At 36.9% G+C, this 21,206-nt stretch overlaps 1 protein-coding gene across 1 annotated transcript; it reads left to right on the top strand.

Moving 5' to 3' along the window:
- The first annotated feature begins 251 nt into the window (after positions 1-251).
- Positions 252-20,550, top strand: LOC121385434 (endoplasmic reticulum junction formation protein lunapark-B-like). The gene is made up of 11 exons (XM_041516114.1): positions 252-386; positions 5,355-5,396; positions 8,053-8,240; positions 11,809-11,867; positions 13,308-13,348; positions 14,375-14,461; positions 15,790-15,832; positions 16,311-16,499; positions 17,080-17,253; positions 17,777-18,004; positions 19,411-20,550. Exons 1-11 carry the CDS (start codon positions 360-362, stop codon positions 19,797-19,799), a joined length of 1,467 nt encoding a protein of 488 aa, XP_041372048.1. The 5' UTR covers positions 252-359; the 3' UTR covers positions 19,800-20,550.
- Positions 20,551-21,206: the final 656 nt, after the last annotated feature.

Below are 21,206 nucleotides of genomic sequence, written 5' to 3'. Positions count from 1 at the left end.
TAAATTCACCCAAGTGAGGAGAGCACCTATCTAATTTCCTCTTATTTATGTTGTGACGTTCTTTCTCTTACTGTCAGTAAAATAAATTGTGTTGTGGAATATTGATACATCATATACGATAGAATTATTTGATAATAAAACAATGATATTTAGATGTATATTTTAAAATGATATATTCATCTAAATAAGAAAATTCCCATGCAAGGTAAGTAACTCTATGACCAAAGCTATACGCACCGCCAGAGGTCATGATTAAACTTAGTTTTACTCTTTGGGTAAAGGAAGTATGCTAACTTTCAATACTGTATCTTTAATCATTCCTGTGTTATGTAACGCCAGAAAAGAAGAAGAATGTTAAAATGGGTGCAATAATATCAAGATTTCGAGTAAGAGGCATGACATTACTTGTTGGATGTAATAACAATAATTTCCTTGTCTTTTTTCATTACAGATTTAAAACTTTCATTAGTGATTGGGGCGGGGGGGGGGGGGGGGGGGGGGGGGTAGGTGAGAGTTAAAGATCCCATTACTTACAACAGTTTAATTGTAAGATTTGGAAAGACTTCCGAATGTTCCAGCATTCATGCTCATAGTTCATCAAGATTAACCTTGTGTGCAAGCACAATGGCGAGGTTTATCCTGCCTAGCCATAAAGCCATTAGCATTTCTGAACGGTTCCGAGGAATTTTGCTCAGAATGAATTGCGATCAAAATAACGACTACCATCACGTTTTCACACTAATAATGTAAATTGTGATCTATTTCGAGCTCATGGAGACCAAGAAATACTTACTTTGAAACGATCTTCACTTTGAATTAAAGGAAAAAAGTGCAACTGTGGGTTTTTTTCACCGAGCGGATGCTAGCAGCCAATTATGCTGGCAGACAATTTCAGCAGACATTCTATTGTCCGAACCAAATTGTTAACAACTACAAAAAATTACTCTCCTACCTTTAATTGCTGTTAGATTTCCTCCAAAATTTGTCCAGACACAAATCGCAAAAAAACCACTACAAATATACAGATTCCACACATGAGACTGCAACGATGTCGCCGATATTGTCTTTGCTGAGATTGCATAGGGAAAAATACATGCAGTTTTCTGCCGTCTGCCATGTTGTTTGTTTATGGAATACTCTTCAAGAGGGGTGAAAGCCTCCAAAGTATGTGACACAATTAATATGAAATCGATGATCTCTAGTGGTATCATTAAAATAATAATAATAATAATAACAAAACAAAAAAATAATATGACGTCATCACATTTGCTTTTATATCATAACATGTTATGACGTTGTTAGATTAAGTCCTATCCTTTCACCCCTCTTGAAGAATATTCCATAAAAAGTCAAAATGGCAGCTGATACAAAATTACATGCTTTTTCCCCTATGCGCTCTCAGCGAAGTCGATATAGATGACATGGTTAACATCTGGTATGTGGAATCTGTGTCATTGTAATGGTTTTTTCAAGATTTGTGTCTGGACAAACTTTGGAGGAAATCTAACAGCAATTAAAGGTAGGAGAGTAATTTTTCGTAGTTGTTAACAATTTGGTTCGGACAATAAGCACCGGACTCCTTTCGGTTGTTATCTGTATTTCCCACACTTTTAAACACACCGTTATGCTAATTATTAGTATACCTGTCACACATTATAAAACTTTTAAAAGGGCCTGCAGATGGATGAAATTAATATTTATAAAAATAAATGGGATGCAGATGATTTGTCCTCTGGACGTTTTACAATTGAATGCACATTTGATGTTGATGCTTAATAAAATGAAAAAGAAGACAACAAATATTTATTTTATTTTATTTGTTTATTTTTGGCCACAAAGCACATGCAGACCTGTCAACCTTTAGTAAAGAGAAAGCAGGAGGTGTGTGTTGAAAAAGCAGGAGATTTTGTCAAAAAACAGTAGATTTTTTTAACTGCAAATGATTTAACACAAGTTTAAAAAAAATACTACAATAAGTTATATGAACACTACATAATGTCAACCTTAGTTATTGGCATTAAAAAAAATATATATAATAATAATTAAATTAAATTTAAAACAAATTATATATATATTAAATTTTGTTTTAATTATTTTTAAATATTATTATAATTTAATACATATTTTAAAAATAACTCTTATCCAAAAATCTTAAGACTAACAAATTTAAACATTAATTAGTACATTTACGCTATTACACTTACAGGTTGCATCATTGTTATTTGTGTTTCATGAAAAGTAGACCCAAGACAAATTTATATGGGCCTAAATCGTATAAATTAATATTCAGTTTTTACTACAATAAGATACAGTGGTGTGGTACTTATTTAAAATCACCATAACCATGCAATAAACATTGTATTTCCACTAATATTTCTACTAATCATTTAAAAGCTCATTACTGACATCGTGTGAAATATACCGGAATTATACCTATTTCCATGAGTAACGTTATGTCAAACATAAGATTTATTAATCATAGGAAAATAATCCCTTGAAGTGTACTCTTGTTACTAATATTTTACTGCACAAACCTACAAATCTAATTGATACAAGTATTGGTCTTTCTGTTGTCTTGCTTTGACGTGTGATTTTGACATCGTGTGTATTGATGCATGCGTTCGCTGTCTACTCTGGCACTTCCAGCCATAGAACTTTGCGTTATGTAATCCAGTGGGAAGACATTTTACGAGTCAGAGATGTTATTAGGACTAAATTGGATAGTTTTATATATGGCAACACTGAATGTCAATACACAGCCACGGTAGCTTGAATTATTTTTATGTTTAGAAAATAACGATTTCCCGGGAGAAATGTTTTTCCCCGCGGGAGACTTGATCAAATACCGGGAGTCTCCCACGGAATCCAGGAGAGTTGACAGGTCTGATACATGTAGGGGAGAGCAGGGCAATACGCATCCCAGAATGGAGATAATTATCATTGTTTATTAGTTGGTTACTTCGAACGACGTCACGTTATAGTATTTTTGACATAAATGACGAAATTTTCACCTGTTGCGCATTGACTATTATCTTCCAACGCAAACTTCCTTGTAGAAACAATGAAAATCATGTATGAGCGTGTGGACAAATACGCGCCTGTGGACGAAATGTGTACGGTAATACAGCAGTCGCAATGTAGAAATGGTAATTTAGCAAGAGTTTAGTTACTAGCTTTGTTTTCTAAATAGTATGTCAGAATTATAGGTGTAATTGAAGAGCAATTGTAATAACAACATATCAATCAAGTAGGCCTACTATAATGGACACAGACAGACAATCATAAGTTATTAGTGCCACTCAAATTTTGTTTGTTTCATATACTAGTAGTTTACAACAAAACGAAAATAATTAATCATTTCAATGGCTAAGAAATAACATTTTAGATTTATTGGTCTAAATGTTGTAATCGAGTGGACGAATTGTCCGAGGTGGGTGGACGAAACGTCCAGAGGACGAACCGTCTGGAAAGCAAATAAATACATACTTATCGGTCAATCGGGTTGTGGTCTTTACGAAACTAGTTGAACACCCCCATCTTAACGTAGTACAGAATGATTTTAAAGTGATACTTCAGATGTTAAAAAAGTGCTTAATAAAACTGTTGTGTTTTATAAATTATACAGATATTAGTAACAATTTAAGACTATGAAAATGAGTCTTGGTTGTTATTTTGTTTTTGTGTGTGTTTTTTTTTATATATTTAGATACAGTTTAAAACTATGAAATTTTTAAGTTATAGTGAATACTAATAATTAGCATAACAGTGTGTTTAAAAGTGTGGGAAATACAGATAACATCCGAAAGGCGTATGAGTCTGGTGTTTAGATCGTCGCTATGCGTGTCTGCTGAAATTGTCTGCCAGCATAATTGGCTGCTAGAATCCGCTCGGTGAAAAGTATTGTAATTTCAAAACCTTAAGGTTTGACTTGACTGGAATGACCATACTTTGAAACTGACAACAATAGTACTACTTAATGTCAAATGAAAATAAAATCAATTTGCTCACTTGATGTGTGGTCGGTTTGGGATCGATCCCCATCGGTGGGCCCATTGGGCTATTTCTCATTCTAGCCAGTGCACTACGACTGGTATATCAAAGGCCATGGTGTGTGCAATCCTGTCTGTGGGATGGTGCATATAAAAGATCCCTTGCTACTAGTGTTCTAGTGAGTGTCGTTAAACAAAACAAACTTCTTCTTCCTTACAAGTTGCATATATAATCCAGTGTGCCATTTTGAGGAGAGTCCGGGTTAATGCAATTTTACTAAATAATAGTAATAATCAGATATGTCACCTAAAGAGGGAGGTAGAGGTTAAAAACGCTAACATTGGGGGTTGGATGGAGGCAGGATATTCATATTTACAAAATAGACATAACTGCAACATTTGACCCAAAAAAATTCACTTGCCGTCGGGCATGGCAATAGTAGTTATTTACTAGCCCAACATTAAATATCACTAGCCATGGGAGTGGGGCTACCATAATCCAGAAGCCCTGTGCTGCAGCTTTGAGACAAGATAGAATACTATGGTTTCAGTAATTTAATTGGTCCAACATATTGCCCATTTCTTTCGTATAGTCACATTTCACATTTATTCAACAGTTTATGGTTTTCCTTCACTTGCATGAATGCTCTTCGCATGGTTTACTTTAATGATTATTAATACTAATATTATGATTTGTGCATGAGCTCCATTACAGAAAGAAAATTGCCTCTGTCCCCAACCCCAAGGTCAGACCACATTATTTTGCTTGAGAATGTGTATATATGTAGGGCTTGTAGAATTTTATAAAAATCAACTAGCCATGGGATAAGTGATTTTAAAAATGTACTAGCCTTGATTAAAAATTCACTAGCCCTACCGGTACTTTAAATAAATACAATTTTACAAATAGTAATAATCAGATACATGTGTTTTACCTAAAGAGGGAGATAGAGATTAAAAATCCTTAGATTGGGAGTGGAAAGAGGGGGCAGAATATTCATATTTACACAATATGTAAATGCATAATTTGACGAGGGGTTTTCTCCACTAGTCGTCCAACGTCGGGCTACTTATAGTAGTTATTTACTAGCCCGACATTGAATATCAATAGGAGTGGGGCTACCATAATCTAGAAGCCCTGGTATATGTAATACACTATATGTGTATACATGTATATATTCTGAAGCAAAATGATGATGTGGCCTGATATATAATATATGCACGTGTGTGTGTGTGTGTATTAAAACTAATAAAAAAAAGTTTATAGTTTGTTTTTAAATGTGTTTTTTTGGTATTAATTAGTGATTATATTTAGAAATATTATTTTATAATGATTCTAATTTAAATTTCCTTTTTGTATTGCAGAAAAAGCAGACTACAGTTGAAATCTTAGAATCTATTGATAAGGTTTGTTTGAATTTATGTTATCTCTTTAAATGTACGTATATATATTATGCCTTTTATTTATACTTGGAACATTGAGAAGAAGGAGAATTAAAAAGGATCTTTGTTTCTGAAAAATAGTTTTTAAATAAAACTAACTTTTATAAGTAAAATCAGCCGGGATGTGACATTATATATTTTGAAAAATAATTTAATATATACTAATTATGATATGAAGGACGGGAAAGTAGTATTTTCATATGCAGTATATTTTAGATATGTCCTGATACCTAATTTTTAGATTTGACATAACTAATGAAATATTACAAAAAACCCAATGTCACGTCCTGGCTTACAAAAATTATTTTTTCAAATAAAACTGTCATTAAAACCCATAAAACATAAGTAAATTGGCAATAAAAGTATATTTGTATGTACTTAAGGGTGTTAACTTTAAGCTATGATAAAAACTTAGTTTAACAGATCATTTTGAAATGTTCACACCCATGGACCAAATACCATGGAATGGCCCATATTCAGTGTTTCTGCCAGAAAGAATGTTTTTGGGTATGGCGCTATGGAATTAAATAAAATCACAGTCAACAGGATATAGGTGGTCTCCCGCAGAAAGAAAATGGGTTAAGTTTAGGGTTACTGTAGGGTTAAGAAAAGCATACATTAATGGTAAGAGTGATTAATTTTGTCAAAAGGTTAACTTAAAAAAAAATATCAGCCAAGATATTTGGGTATATGGCGCCATACCCATTTTACTCTCTGACAGAAAGCCTGATATTATACAAACCTATACAGGGGACATGATTAAGGTTAGTTGTCAGAGTGCTCACATGGACAATTATGTACATACATGTATGTAGTAGTTTGTACTACGGGGCGGTACATAGCCCAGTGGTAAGGTGCTCGCTTGATGCACAGTCGGTTTGGGATCGATCCCCATCAGTGGGCCCATTGGTCTGTTTCTCGTTCCAGCCAGTGCACCAAGACTGGTATATGAAAGGCTGTGGTATGTGCTATCCTGTCTATGGGATTGTGGATATAAAAGATCCCTTGCTAATGATGGAAAAATGTAGCGGGTTTCCTCTCTATGACTGTCAAAATGACCATATGTTTGACATCCAACAGCCAATGATTAATAAAAAATCAGTGTGCTCTAGTGGTGGTGTTAAACAAACCAAACTTTTTTTGTTTGTTTGTACCAGCCTAGTGGTTCAGCCATCGGACATAAAGCAGTTAGGTACTGTGTTTGTACCCCGGTACCAGCTCCCACCCAGAGTGAGTTTTAATGACTCAGGGGTAGATGTAATACGACTACAATGACTTCTCCCACACTAACCACTAACCATTAACCCTCTGTCCTGGATAGACAGCCCAGATAGCTGAGGTGTGTGTCCAGGACAGCATGCTTGAACCTTAATTGGATATAAGCACAAAAATAACTGCAAATGAATGAATGAAAAATGTGGTCTGTGTGATAGACTGTTAGAATTGCATAAATACTAGTAATCATTTCATTTGCTTATTGCTCACATAATCTACATGTATTGTATACCTGTAACCACACAATGTAGTTTTGTGTAACCTCAGAATGTAGTTTTGTATAACCTCACAATATAGTTTTGTTTAACCTCAAAATGTAGTTTTGTGTAACCTCACAATGTAGTTTTGTATAACCTCACAATATAGTTTTGTTTAACCTCAAAATGTAGTTTTGTGTAACCTCACAATGTAGTTTTGTCTAACCTCACAATGTAGTTTTGTTTAACCTCACAGTGTAGTTTTGTCTAACCTCACAGTGTAGTTTTGTCTAACCTCACAATATAGTTTTGTTTAACCTCAAAATGTAGTTTTGTGTAACCTCACAATGTAGTTTTGTCTAACCTCACAATGTAGTTTTGTATAACCTCACAATGTAGTTTTGTTTAACCTCACAGTGTATTTTGTGTAACCTCACAGTGTAGTTTTGTGTAACCTCACAGTGTAGTTTTGTGTAACCTCACAGTGTAGTTTTGTGTAATCTCTCAATGTAGTTTTTGTGTAACCTCACAGTGTAGTTTTGTATAACCTCACAGTGTAGTTTTGTTTAACCTCACAGTGTAGTTTTGTGTAACCTCACAGTGTAGTTTTGTGTAACCTCACAATGTAGTTTTTGTGTAACTTCACAATGTAGTTTTGTCTAACCTCACAATGTAGTTTTGTCTAACCTCACAATGTAGTTTTGTGTAACCTCACAATGTAGTTTTGTATAACCTCACAGTGTAGTTTTGTTTAACCTCACAGTGTAGTTTTGTGTAACCTCACAGTGTAGTTTTGTGTAACCTCACAATGTAGTTTTTGTGTAACTTCACAATGTAGTTTTTGTGTAACCGCACAATGTAGTTTTGCTAGCATATGAGCTTGTATATGTGTATGGCTCGTAAAAATTATTTGTACAAATTACATTCTTCGAAAGTCATCATAATAATATTTTAAAATGTGCTCTTTTCCATGGTTTCATGCGAAACATTTAGTGTATCTTCTGTTCTACTGGAGACGCATGACAGGGCTTGCTGGGTTGGTGGCGTTCTCTCATGATTTGCAAGCAGGGAGACCTTATGACACTTAAATATCTTTAAGCCAAAACTGCACACTGTTTAAAACAGACATTATTTTCTTTTCGTTACAGGATATAGCGAACTTACAGAAGTTTCGCCGTGAGAATCAGGAAAAGCAGAAGAGGCTGATAGCAAGCCTTCTACTTTATTCCATTCTTTTGTACATTATTGGTGCCCTCGTGTTTTTCCTCATCTACTTTCCAAAAGAATGGACATTTCGATTTTTATACTCAACACCTCTCTTGATATTCCCGTTATTGTAAGTATATGTAAATACATTTAAAGGGACATTCCTGAGTTTGCTTCAATTTTAATGATGTTATCGTCTGACAGAGACTTTTTAACGACTGTAATTACATATGAAATATATTGTTCTGCATAAAATATTATTGGCTGTATATTAAACATGTTTCTGACCATTCTAATATTTGTATTAGGTTAAATTTCATTTTACTTCGTAAATGTCTTTTTTTCTTTGTACGTACGAAATTATTTGAAGACAAAATCCAGTTTGGGCTTCTTACAAATATTAAGATGATCAGAAACACATTGAATATACAGACACTGATATTCTAAACAAGAATATATGTTTAATATGTAAGTTTAAATGTAGAAATATTTTATGAATCGGAAACATCTTTCAATGCAGAAAACTCAGGAATGTCCCTTTAAGGATTTTTCTAATATTTTATGTTCATCGGAGTATGAACAAAAACATATCATCCGCAAACTGTGTGAATTGGCGAAGGCGTTTTTACATAAGTTTGCGGATGATTTTTGGGTTTTTTCATACCCAAATGAAGGTAAAAGAAATAACAGACACTACCTACATACTTGCTAATAATAACACTAAAACTTCATACTTTATTTTGAATTATTTTTGGTCCATAAACAATAATGCAGGCCTCACGCGAGGTCAAAATCATAGGGCGAAGTCACTTCTCTCTCAAACTTCAGAGTGGGCGAAGTTTTTAACAGCAGGGATTTTTAATCCCAAAAAATAAAATACTCAAAAAGAAGTTATCTTAATACAGGTGCAACCTTTACAATCTGTACTGGGGTTTTTTGTTTGTTTTTTGCGTTTATGTGCTCTATGTTTATTTTTTTAATCACCTTTTCATGTCGCCTTCTTTAGACATAATGAAATGTAATTGAAAAGCACTAATATAACCATTTAGAATTAATTCTCTCACAAGTTTGTCTTCTCATTTCATTCAATACCTACACCATGCAGAGAGAATTGTCCTAGTAGACTAATCTACCATGGTCAAGCTTAGATTACCCAGAGGCAATTAAATGCATTCCACAGTCACAGTTTCTTAATTAATACACTGTGGAGTTTTTAAGACTGAATGGGTACTAGTATCCGTGAAGGTGTGAACATTGCTTAGGCTGGGGGAAAAAAGTTACTTGTTTCCTATTACATGCTGGAAAAATATAGGGTAGGTAGGTAGGAATTTATTTTTATTTTGGAAAATATTTTTATTTATGGATATTAAATAGAGGTGTTGACTATCGGTATTCAAATTAACCTCTGCATGTATACAAATACATTATGCAAACCAACAATACCATTCATCATTGTCCTTTGAATCTGATTGGATAATCAAGAGGAAAAACTATTTTTTTACCCGTCTACGTGGTGTGGCGGTAATGCTATGGGCTTAAGACTGAGTAGATACTAGGTTCAAATTCCACACATTGGAAATGGGATTTTTAATCACTGTACCTGCGCTAAAGCTAGTGAGTGTTTCACAAACCACAATGGTTAGGTGTAACCACTTAAACCGACCAGTGTCAACAAGTTGTTTTGCAAAGGCTGTGGTATGTACTGTCCTATCTGAGGGAGAGTGCATATAAAAGATCCCTTGCTGTTTAGTAATAGGCAGCAGGTTTTCTCTCACACTAACACTAACTTTTGTCCTGGGCAGGCAGTCAAGGCAACTGGACAGACATGCTTGAACCTTAATTGGATAGAAGCATGTAAATAAGTTTAATGAATTTTTTTAAAATGAAAACTAAAAAAGAAGGGTTCTATATTTATCTGTCCAATAATAACATTTAATTTTTTTTTTTATGAATATGCTCTTTCCTAGTGTATCTAAGAAATGGTAGATTTACAGAAACTTACTTAGAGGAAATCGGCGAAGTTCCCAGTGACCACTTACCAAAAATAATGAAACGACCGAGATTTTACTGACATATTTAATAATTTGATTTAGCAGTAAACTTCATCAGTATCGGTAAACACCCCCTTCCCTAGCTTATCAGAAGGTCCCTAAATTTCTACTGGCCATCGCATAATTTCGTGAAGAATATTTTCCTACAATCAGAACTCGAAAGTTACCGAATTTGCATTTCAGTTTGAAGGGAAGTAACTCAATCAATCAATTGTTAGAAGAAAACGATTCCGTGGCTCGTAAACAAAATTAATAGAGAACGATTTGATTTATAACGACACCAAATTAGTGCTTGTGATAGTTTTGGAATGTTTTTATGGAAATCGTTGTTATATTCAAAAAACTATTTTGGACATACAAAAAAAGATTTAGGGTCGGCAGGTTCAAATTAGGGTCGGTCGGGTAACTGGAAACGAACAATATTTTATGATACGCCTTATCTATCTGCTGTATCTTGTCACTGCTGTTACGACTTGGGGATCCAGTCTAAGTGGCCGCTGGGTGTGTGGGACAGGTCACTGCTTATTATGAGTACAGCAGAGGTTTGCCTGTACTATTTTATAATTTCGACATCTGGTTTGTATTTTGAATTTATTCATTATGACAAAGTCTACGTAAAACTAGTTCATTACTCCCTGCATTTTTTTCGCAGCGAAGTCAGGCTGGTCAGAGCGAACTTTGGGCTGACTTCTCCCGGTCGCGTGAGCCCTGATAATGCTCAATAAGACAACTTGCCCATATAAAATGACGTCATCAGATATGACCTTCCCATATGACGTAATTTTTAATGTTCATTGAGAAACGAGCAAACCCTTGTTGCTATATCTGAACTAATGGGATAAAGTTATGTTGTAATGAATGTAAAAAAATTTTAATTATTAATACATAAACCTTCACATCTGAAGTGCTCAGTCACAACTGTATGCACACCTATGCGCACCTTAATTTTACTTCGGACGTTTTTTTCATCATCCACCTAAGCCATGGTGGCACGTGTCTTCTTTTGGTTGTTGTGTGCCGGACATAGCCCAGTGGTAAATCGCTTGATGAAGGATCAGTTTAAAATCGAACACCATTGGTGTGACTATATTGGGCTATTTCTTGTTCCATCCAGTGCACTACGACTGATATATCAAAGGCTGTGGTATATGCTATCCTGCTAAGGGATTGTGCATATAAAAGATCTCTTGCTACTAATGGAAAAATATAGTGGATTTTCTTTGTAAGAGTAAGACTCTTTGTCAAAATTAACAAATGTTTGACATCCTATAGTCGATGATTAATAAATTAATGTGCTCTAGTGGTGACATTAAACAAAACAAGCACACGTTTGTTAAAAAGGCTCATTTTGTCAGAAACATGTTACAAACTCCAGAGATTCTCTTTAATTAAACAGCATGTACATGTACGTACAGTGAAACCCCTCTAAACCGGACACCCTCATTTCCAAGTAAAATGTCTGCTTTTAAGAGGTATCCAGTTTAGAGAGGTTAAGTTCTTTACTGATTTTAAAAAAAGGACCGTGAAAAATGTCCGGTTTTAAGAGGTACATGTGTAATTCCTGTTTACAGAGGCTCCAGTTTTGAGAGGTTTCACTGATATATCATTTTAAAGTAATCACTGACTGGCTGAATTCTTCTATTGCAGAATCTTTGGTGTTAAGAAACTACTTCACTGGTACTTTGTTCAGAGAATCTCGAACAATGGTAAGATTACACAGACAGTGATAAATAAACTATCCTCTGTGCTAACGTTGTTAGGTATTATACGGCTTGAACTTAACAGCACTGACGGCAATTGCTGTTGTTGAGATATAAATTGTCGGTAAAATCACGGAACCGAAATTTTGTTTCCCATTATTATTATTATTATATTGAGTATGATTATTCAACAAAAATAATATATACATGTATATAATTAGTTTTTAAAAACAGTTTCACCATGATCACAAGGCACGGAACCGAAAAAATGTTTCATACGAAATTTGAAAACGTATGGCCTTCTATAGGTCAGTGAAACCTGGTTTATAGTTGAACCAGTAGATGATCATCATAGGGCATCAAATCGTTTTATGCAGGGCTGGCTCTGGGTGTGCATAACATTTCGCCAAATTATGTAAAAAAAAATGCACAAAAAAACGGAGTTATTTTCCAACAAAACACCAATTAATACATGGAATTTTTTCGTCATATGAAAATAAAATTCGCCAATTGATCCAGTTGGTAAATTTGGCGAGTGGCAGATCTAGCCCTGATATGGTAGGCGAGAAATTTAATTCTGCAAAATTCTTTTTTAATATTTTGTTTGCCTAAAGTAAACCGAGTTTGGCTTCATATTTTCAAACACAATTTGCCACATAGATGTTTGTTTGAACGTTTCACTCAGGTGTCAAGCTTAAAATAGATTGAACAGGTGAAATAGAAATTAACCTGATAAAATGACACTCGAAAAACCCACATGTCATTTTTCAAGAGTGATGTATACATGTACAATTAGCTCATCTTCTTCATTCAAGCTATAGTTGATCATACTTTAGATTTGTAGTCCGGTTGTGGTGATAAAAAACGCTGTTTCTGTCAAGTCTTCTTTGGAACCTTTGGGGGCGAGACGTAGCCCAGTGGTAAAACACTCGCTTGATGCACGGTTGGTTTGGGATTGATAGCCATCGGTGGGTTCATTGGGCTATTTCTCGCTCCAGCCAGTGTACCACAACTGGTACATCAAAGGCTGTGGTATGTGCTATCCTGTCTATAGGATGGTGCATATAAAAGACCCCTTGCTGCTAATCGAAAAGAGTAGCCCATAAAGTGGCGACAGCGGGTTTCCTCCTTCAATATCTGTGTGGTCCTTAACCATATGTCTGACGCCATATAACCATAACTAAAATGTGTTGAGTGCGTCATTAAATAAAATATTTCCTTCCTTCTTTGAAACCTAAAGCTTGACAGCCAGTGTTGCTCCGTTAGGCCAGTGCTTTATCCTGGCTTCATCGTAGAGGGGGCAGAATTGCTCTGGGGACAATTAGCTCATCATCTATTTACCTTACAGTTTAATTCGTCAAAGGTCTAACTCATGAGTCTTAATTTTCTAAACACTATTCCATATCCTCAAGTGTGTATGATGTTTGTTGTTTTTTGTTTATTCAGATGTGGCATTACGTGATCTGCGGGAGAAGAAAAAACAAATCGTAAGTGTCATTGTTCAGAATTAATTAGATTTAATCCATGTCTAGTATGGGCAGGATTTAGCTCAGTCAGGTGAGCGTACGCCTTCTGTCCCTGGACAGACTTCTGGCTATCCAGAGATCGGCCCCGGGACAGACTTCTGGCTATCCAGAGATCGGCCCCGGGACAGACTTCTGGCTATCCAGAGATCGGCCCCGGGACAGACTTCTGGCTATCCAGAGATCGGCCCCGGGACAGACTTCTGGCTATCCAGAGATCGGCCCCGGGACAGACTTCTGGCTATCCAGAGATCGGCCCCGGGACAGACTTCTGGCTATCCAGAGATCGGCCCCGGAACAGACTTCTGGCTATCCAGAGATCGGCCCCGGGACAGACTTCTGGCTATCCAGAGATCGGCCCCGGGACAGACATGATCGAAGACTTAGTGGTATGTGAGCATGTTGAAAAAATTACCTGACCTGAGCGCATCCCTGAGGTGCCTTCGTTGCAGGATCAAACCACCTCATTGGATCCTTACAACTGATTGCTTTTTTTCTCATTCCAACCAGTGCACCACAACTGGTCAAAGGTCATGGTTTGTGCTTTCATGTATGTGGTAAAGTGCATATAAAAGATCTCTTGCTGCATTAGTAGTACAGGCGGTCCCTTCTCCCACTCACCCCAACCCCTGCTTGTCCTGGGCGGAAAAGCCACCCGAGGTCGACACCTGAGCCCATGACAGGCGTGCGCTACAACAGCTTGTTCTGAATGTGCACGTTAATCCCTATAACATAACAGGAAAAATGTAGCGGGTTTCCTCTGTTGACTACAAGTTAGAATTACCACATGTATGACATCCAATAGCCGATGATTAATTGATCAGTGTGCTCTAGAGGTGTCATTAAACAAAAATGTTAGTTAGTGGCAAGCTGAGTTGTGTTGTCATTTTGAGAAATGAACTGCATATGATTGTCATGTCCAAAAATAAAACATGATAATAAAAAAAAAAATATAAAAAAATATTAAAACACTTTTTTGATCTTTCACAGCTTGAAGATGTTACGGAGAAAGAAACATATAAAAAAGCTAAAGAGATTTTGGAGAAATTTGATCCAGCCAGATTTAAACAACTAGAAGTAAGTTTTTTATTCTGTTTGTTTTATTTTTTATTAAAAACATTTTTTCCCAGTAAGTTGTTTGGTTTTACTAGGTTGAGGAGAAATGCCAAGAAATTTTTTGTCCTGATGAATGTTCTTATGTTTGTCTATTCACTAAAGTTTTGCTGAATTACTAGAAAATACCGGCCTCTGTGGCATCGTGGTAGGCCATCGGTCTACAGGCTGGTAGGTACTGGGTTCGGATCCCAGTCGAGGCATGGGACTTTTAATCCAGATACCGACTCCAAACCCTGAGTGAGTGCTCCGCAAGGCTCAATGGGTAGGTGTAAACCACTTGCACCGACCAATGATCCATAACTGGTTCAACAAAGGCCATGGTTTGTGCTATCCTGCCTGTGGGAAGCGCAAATAAGAGATCCCTTGCTGCTAATCGGAAGAGTAGCCTATGTAATGGCGACAGCGGGTTTCCTCTCAAAATCTGTCTGGTCCTTAACCATATGTCTGACACCATATAACCATAAATAAAATGTGTTGAGTGTGTCGTTAAATAAAACATTTCTTTCTTTACTAGAAAATATACAAACTTTAAGCTTAAAGTAGCTAGACTGGTACTCAAACTTTGAAAATCCTGGAGATCACAGAGTTTCTAAGCAATGCTAATGGGGACCAGTCTATACGGTGGTGTCTAAGATACTTAGGGTCAAATTAACAAAGCCTGTTTTAGAGGCATTTAAGAAAGACAGGCTTCGTAAATTCAGCCTTGAGAGTTTGTGTCAAAGGTTTATGTGGGTAATGTCACTTTATTTAACCATTATTAAGCCAAATTTATATATGTGACAGAAAATACTTGAGCAGAATTTAAGATGGACGAAAAGTAATATGATGATTTTATATATATCCATGATTTTGTATAAGATGAGATATTAATCTTGATACGGATTTGCAAGGGCAGGTAATTCATTTTGCGACAGATTTCAAAGGGGACATAATTAATCCTGATAAGGATCTTTAATGAGAGTTGATTACTTCCGATACATTTTTTTTCAAGGGGAGATAATCGATATGGAATTCCAGAGAGATAATTTTGCAATGGATTTCCAAACAAATATAATTAATCCTAATGAGAGGTCATTAATTCGGATAAATAGTTTTTTCAAGGGGAGATAATCTCGTTATCGAATTCCAAGGGGATCTTATCGGAAGCCGGACTCGGGATAGGCGTGTTCGAAACTATAGAGGTATATGAACACGTTAAAAAAATATCCATAACCAAGAGGAGGTAATTAATCTTGGTATGGATATCCAGTGGGAAGTAATTAATATTAATAATCATGTATCTGTTTCAGAAACCACCGACACCAACCACTATACAGTCTACTCCCGGTTCAGGTATGTTTTGTTTTAATATATATCATTAGTCCCCTACCGGGCTCTCCGTCCGTCTGTCCAGTGTTAAAGCGCTCGCTTGATGCGCAGTCGGTTTGGGATTGATCTCCGCCGGTGGGCCCATTGGGCTATTTCTCGTCCCAGTCAGTGCACCACGACTGGTATATCAAAGGCCGTGATATGTGCTATCCTGTATGTGGGATGGTGTATATAAAAGATCCCTTGCTACTACTGGAAAAATGTAGCGGGTTTCTTCTCGAAGACCATATGTGAAAAGTACCAAATGTTTGACATCCAATAGCCAATGATTAATAAATCAATCTGCTCTAGTGGTGTCGTTAAACAAAGCAAACTTTTTTTTTTTATTGTGATTTATATAGCAGAAATTTAATTATATAAGCATGAATATAAAAAAGTAATGAAAAAATATTTTAAATTATTTTAGCCTATTTTAGGATTATTACATTTCATATCTTTACAGCTCTAAGACAAAGGTCTACCCAGCAACGTATGCCGACTCCCATCAGTGCAACACCGGGTATGGGCAGCATGAGACAGGCGGGCCCCAGGGCCCCAATGATGACCCCTCAGATTAGGGGCCTGAGAGGACCAGTTCCACAGAGGCTTATGATGTCTGCACAAAATGGCCGCCCCTCACCAGGAGCCTATGGTAAGTGACTTATGTTTTTAATATTTGTTACCAAAAATAACGAATGATGTTTTCACCAATGGGTGTGTGGGAAATATAGAATACAATGCTCATTTTTGCTAAATATAATTTTTTACAAAACTAGTCAACTTCCTATTGTATCTGACTGAAGAAAAATGTGGTCAGATACCATGAAAAGTTCATGAGTTTTGTAAACAAAATGATATCTAGCGAAAACAAGTGTGGTATTTTATTTATTACCGACCTCCAAATAATGTAAAATCTGACGGTTACTTCCAACATAACTCAACAAGACATGGGAATGCACAGACCTAAGTCCTAAGACCACAATAACGCCCTTTAGCAACAAATATGCGATTGTGGTGCATATGATGTTGCCCTTATAGGACTGGTCTTGGTGGTGTTGTGGTTAAGCCATCGGACATACGGCTGGTAGGTACAGGGTTCACAGCCTGGTACCAGCATCCAGTTCCACCCATTGCGATTTTTAGTGGCTCGATAGGTAGGTGCATCCTTGGATATAAGCACAAAAATATGTTGAAATAAATAAATAAAATGTTAACTATATATTTTTGTTTAGGTACCCCACCTGGGCCTCCCTTGCCTCGTCCAATATTGCCGCGAGATCGGACCCATTTTGACAAGCTAGTGGAGTACTTGGTAGGAGATGGACCACAGAACCGCTACGCACTCATCTGCAAGTACTGCTACTCGCACAATGGGATGGCACTGAAGGAGGAATACGAGTACCTCAGTACGTTTTCACCTGTCGGGCTTCAAGTTTACAGGGGACGGGATGTAGTTGTCTGGCAGCAGGATATTATGTCTCTCTCTCTCTCTCTCACTCTCTCTCTCACTCTCACTCTCACTCTCACTCTCACTCTCACTCTCTGTCTCTCTCTCTGTGTGTGTTTGTCTTTATCTCTGTGTGTGTGTGTGTCTTTATTTCTGTGTGTGTGTGGCTTTGTAATAGATTAGCCTAGAAGAAGCTAATTTGGGTAATTAACTACTTGTGTATCTGTCTTTGTCTCTCTCTCTCTCTCTCTCTCTCTCTCTCTCTCTCTCTCTCTCTCTCTCTCTCTCTCTCTCTCTCTCTCTCTCTCTTTCTCACTCAACTAAATTTTGAAATAAATATATGTTAGAAGTCAAATAACCATAGTTTATAATGTGTTGCAATGTCATGATGATTAACAAATTCTCCTTTCTGTCCTTACTTTCACCGACAATGACCAGCCTGCATTCACCTTCATTACTTTGCTCTGATATTTCTGTTTTAGCATTCCGATGCTGTTACTGTTACTCCATGAACCCATCCAGGAAGAAACGACCTTACGCACCAAAGTTGGAATTGCCGACGCCAGCACCAACACCAGCCCCAACTCCATTGGGGACACCAGCACCAACACCAGCACCAACACCAGCCGCAACACCAGCCCCCACTCCATCGGGGACACCAGCACCCACTACAGCAACAGTTACCAGCACAAAACCATTACAATCCAAAGGTACACATACCCAGACAGAAAATATGTTTACAGGAATAATGGGAACAATATGTTCACCAGGCCTCTGATCATTGTAAATCTGAGTGACCCATTTTATCGCTTACGCAGAAATAAATCCAGGCAACTCATTCCCCTTTTTGCATGACCTATTGTATCCATGTAAATTCAAGGCTCCCTAACCTTGACATGGTCAGAATGGACTGGGGAAAATAAATATTTAACCCCCCCCCCCCCCCCCCCCCAAAAAAAAAAACCAGGTGCTCAAAAGATTTTGTGTAAACAAGAAATACATGTAGGTTGCACAAAATTAAATTTGTGGAAACGAAACGATTGTTCTTGCAATTTTCAGAAGCCTTGTTCAGTGTAGCATTATGATTTGTTGTGCATGTTTCAGAGATCACTGCACCATTCTCAGTGGCAGATCCAGAAAATCCATTTAGGAGGGGGGGGGCAGTGACATGAGGAGGAATGTAAAAGAACTTTGTGGGAGGTTTGGAGGGGGATCGTAAAAAAAGAATGAAAATTAATATATAATAAAATTATAACTCACAAAATATAGGGGGGCCCCGGGCCCCTGGGGTGCCCCCTAGATCCGCCTGTGATTCTAAACTGGTTAAATAGTAGTTACTATGACCTGTAAAAAAGTTTCAGGGAACATGCTTAAAACAAAATTAGGTAGGGTAGATCTGGGGTTTTCTATCCTGTTTTTTTTGTTCTACTTTATTTATCCCTACGGGTTCAGATGTATAGCCTTACTTCAACCAATGTCTAGTCACCTCACAAATGACCAACAACATCACGCAGATGTAAACTAAGATACAAATATGATTGATGTAACCAGCCTCAGTGGTGTCGAGGTTAATCCATCGAACATGAAGCTGGTACACATATAGGTACTGGGTTCGCAGCCTGGTACCGGCTCCCACCCAGAGCAAATTTTAACGACTCAATGGGTAGCCTGGGTGTAAGACCTCAGCGCCCTCTTCTCTCTCATTAACTACTAACAACTGACAACTAACCCACTGTCCTGGACAGACAGCCCAGATAGCTGAGGTGTGTGCTCAGGTCAGCGTGCTTGAACCTTAATTGGATATAAGCAAGAAAATAAGTTGAAATGCAATGAAATGCACTGGAACATGTACTTGTAAGTAAGACAATGAATTTATATTGTGACTGGGACAGACCAATACAAAGGTCATTCTGGCAAGTCCATCTGTCCATTTTGGACCCAAATTATAGGTGTCAACGTATTTTGTATCTGTTATATAACTGGTTCACCCATTCATTTGCAGCTCATGTAAAACTGAATTTTATTCACATATATATATATGACTTTACAATTGTTTTTGTTTTTGCAGTCTTATTATTGAAGAATCATCATCTAGGGTATTAACATTTATTTTCAGACCTTTTTAAAAAGATCCAAGGAGGCATAGGTGATGAAGAAGATGAAGATGATGATGATGATGATGTCGAAGATGATGCTGAAAATGAAGATGGGGAGGAAGAAGTAAATGATAATGATGATGATGATGATGATGATGATGATGTTGGTGATAATGATCCTGACCAGAAGAATGTGGTTGAAAATGTTGGTTCCGACCAAACAGAGGAAGAACCGATAATGGCAGAGAGCATCAAAGAAGAGATGCAATCAAACAACAGTAACCTAGACAACCACGTTGACAACCTGGAGCAACAGTTTTCAGAACTCGAAATACCATTTATAGACAGCGAGACGGATAAAGTAGCAAGTGAGACCGCAAAAGAAAGTTCAGAAAAAACAGATGTATGAAATGGAAATTGAGAGAATGATGGCTTTATTCAGAAAAAACATAGGTGTATAGCACACAATGGAAATTGTGAGAACGATAGTTATTAATAGATAGCGAGTCCGATAAAGTAGGGTTTGAGACCGCAAGACAAAGTTCAGAAAAAACATAGATGTATAAAACGGAAATTGTGACAATGATAGCTTTATTCAGATAAAACATAGGTGAATAGCACACAAAGAAAATTGTGATATCGATTAATAGATAGCGAGTCCAATAAAGTAGGGAGTGAGACCGCAAAAACAAAGTTAAGAAAAAACATATTATTAATTTAGATGCATAAAACGGAAATTGCAAGAACAATAGCTATATTCGATCCCTGCTTACGCATGTTTATTTTTGAGTAACCCATTTGTTTGTTTGTATATTAAATTTAGTACATTAAAAAGATGATTGTAACAGATTATGCAAAATAATTAATATGTAATTTTTGTGATGTAACTCACAAAATGGTATATGTATCCTTTCATTTTGAGATAATGTAAGAAATGTGTACAATAATCGGTAAAAATAATCAAACAAGGTGCTATGATCAAAATTTTGATTTGCAATTGTACATTGTATAGCTGATAAAAGATTGTATATAATGATTATGTAAATTTAAAAGATAAAAAGTAAAGTTTGTTTTATTTAACGACGCTGCTAGAGCACATTGATTTTTTATCTTATCATCGGCTATTGGACGTCAAACATATGGTCATTCTGACACTGTTTTCAGAGGAAACCCGCTGTCGCCACATAGGCTACTCTTTTTACGACAGGCAGCAAGGGATCTTTTATTTGCACTTCCCACAGGCAGGATAGCACAAACCATGGCCTTTGTTGAACCAGTTATGGATCACTGGTCGGTGCAGGTGGTTTACACCTACCCATTGAGCCTTGCAGAGCACTCACTCAGGGTTTGGAGTCGGTATCTCGATTAAAAATCCCATGCCTTGACTGGGATCCAAACCCAGTACCTACCAGCCTGTAGACCGATGGCATGCCACGACCCCACCGAGGCCGGTATTTAAAAGATAGTATATACAAATACCGGGGTCGAAATTGGTGGAAATTCTTGCCAGATATTCGGTCCGTCAAGCTACAAATTCTGCCAGACTGAATCAAAACCTGTCGAAACGAACATAATCCTAAAATATAAATGCAAAATAATTGCCAGTCTGACGGGATGGCAAGTTAAATTATCTCCCGACCCGCGGTGATGTTAAGAGGTAAGACAGTGGTTGGTCCGATCCGATCCGAAAAAAAATTCCATGCTCATATACCACTGGGGTTTCGAGCATGTCCCACCCCCTCCGGGGCCCAACTCGGGGCAGAAAATTAATTGGGACAATTTTGATTTTAACCAAAAGGGAAGGGGGGCTTTATAA

Source organism: Gigantopelta aegis, chromosome 11, assembly GCF_016097555.1.
Source record: "Gigantopelta aegis isolate Gae_Host chromosome 11, Gae_host_genome, whole genome shotgun sequence".
Classification (NCBI taxonomy): Eukaryota; Metazoa; Mollusca; class Gastropoda; order Neomphalida; family Peltospiridae; genus Gigantopelta; species Gigantopelta aegis.
This window is presented reverse-complemented; position numbering and strand designations above follow the sequence as displayed.

Bases quoted from the DNA above. Each gene is read 5' to 3' on its own strand.
- LOC121385434 (XM_041516114.1), top strand. From the start codon at position 360: ATGGGTGCAATAATATCAAGATTTCGA. The intron at 8,241-11,808 runs GTAAGTATATGT...CTTCTATTGCAG, and splicing joins CTCTTGATATTCCCGTTATT to AATCTTTGGTGTTAAGAAAC. The intron at 11,868-13,307 runs GTAAGATTACAC...TTGTTTATTCAG, and splicing joins TCAGAGAATCTCGAACAATG to ATGTGGCATTACGTGATCTG.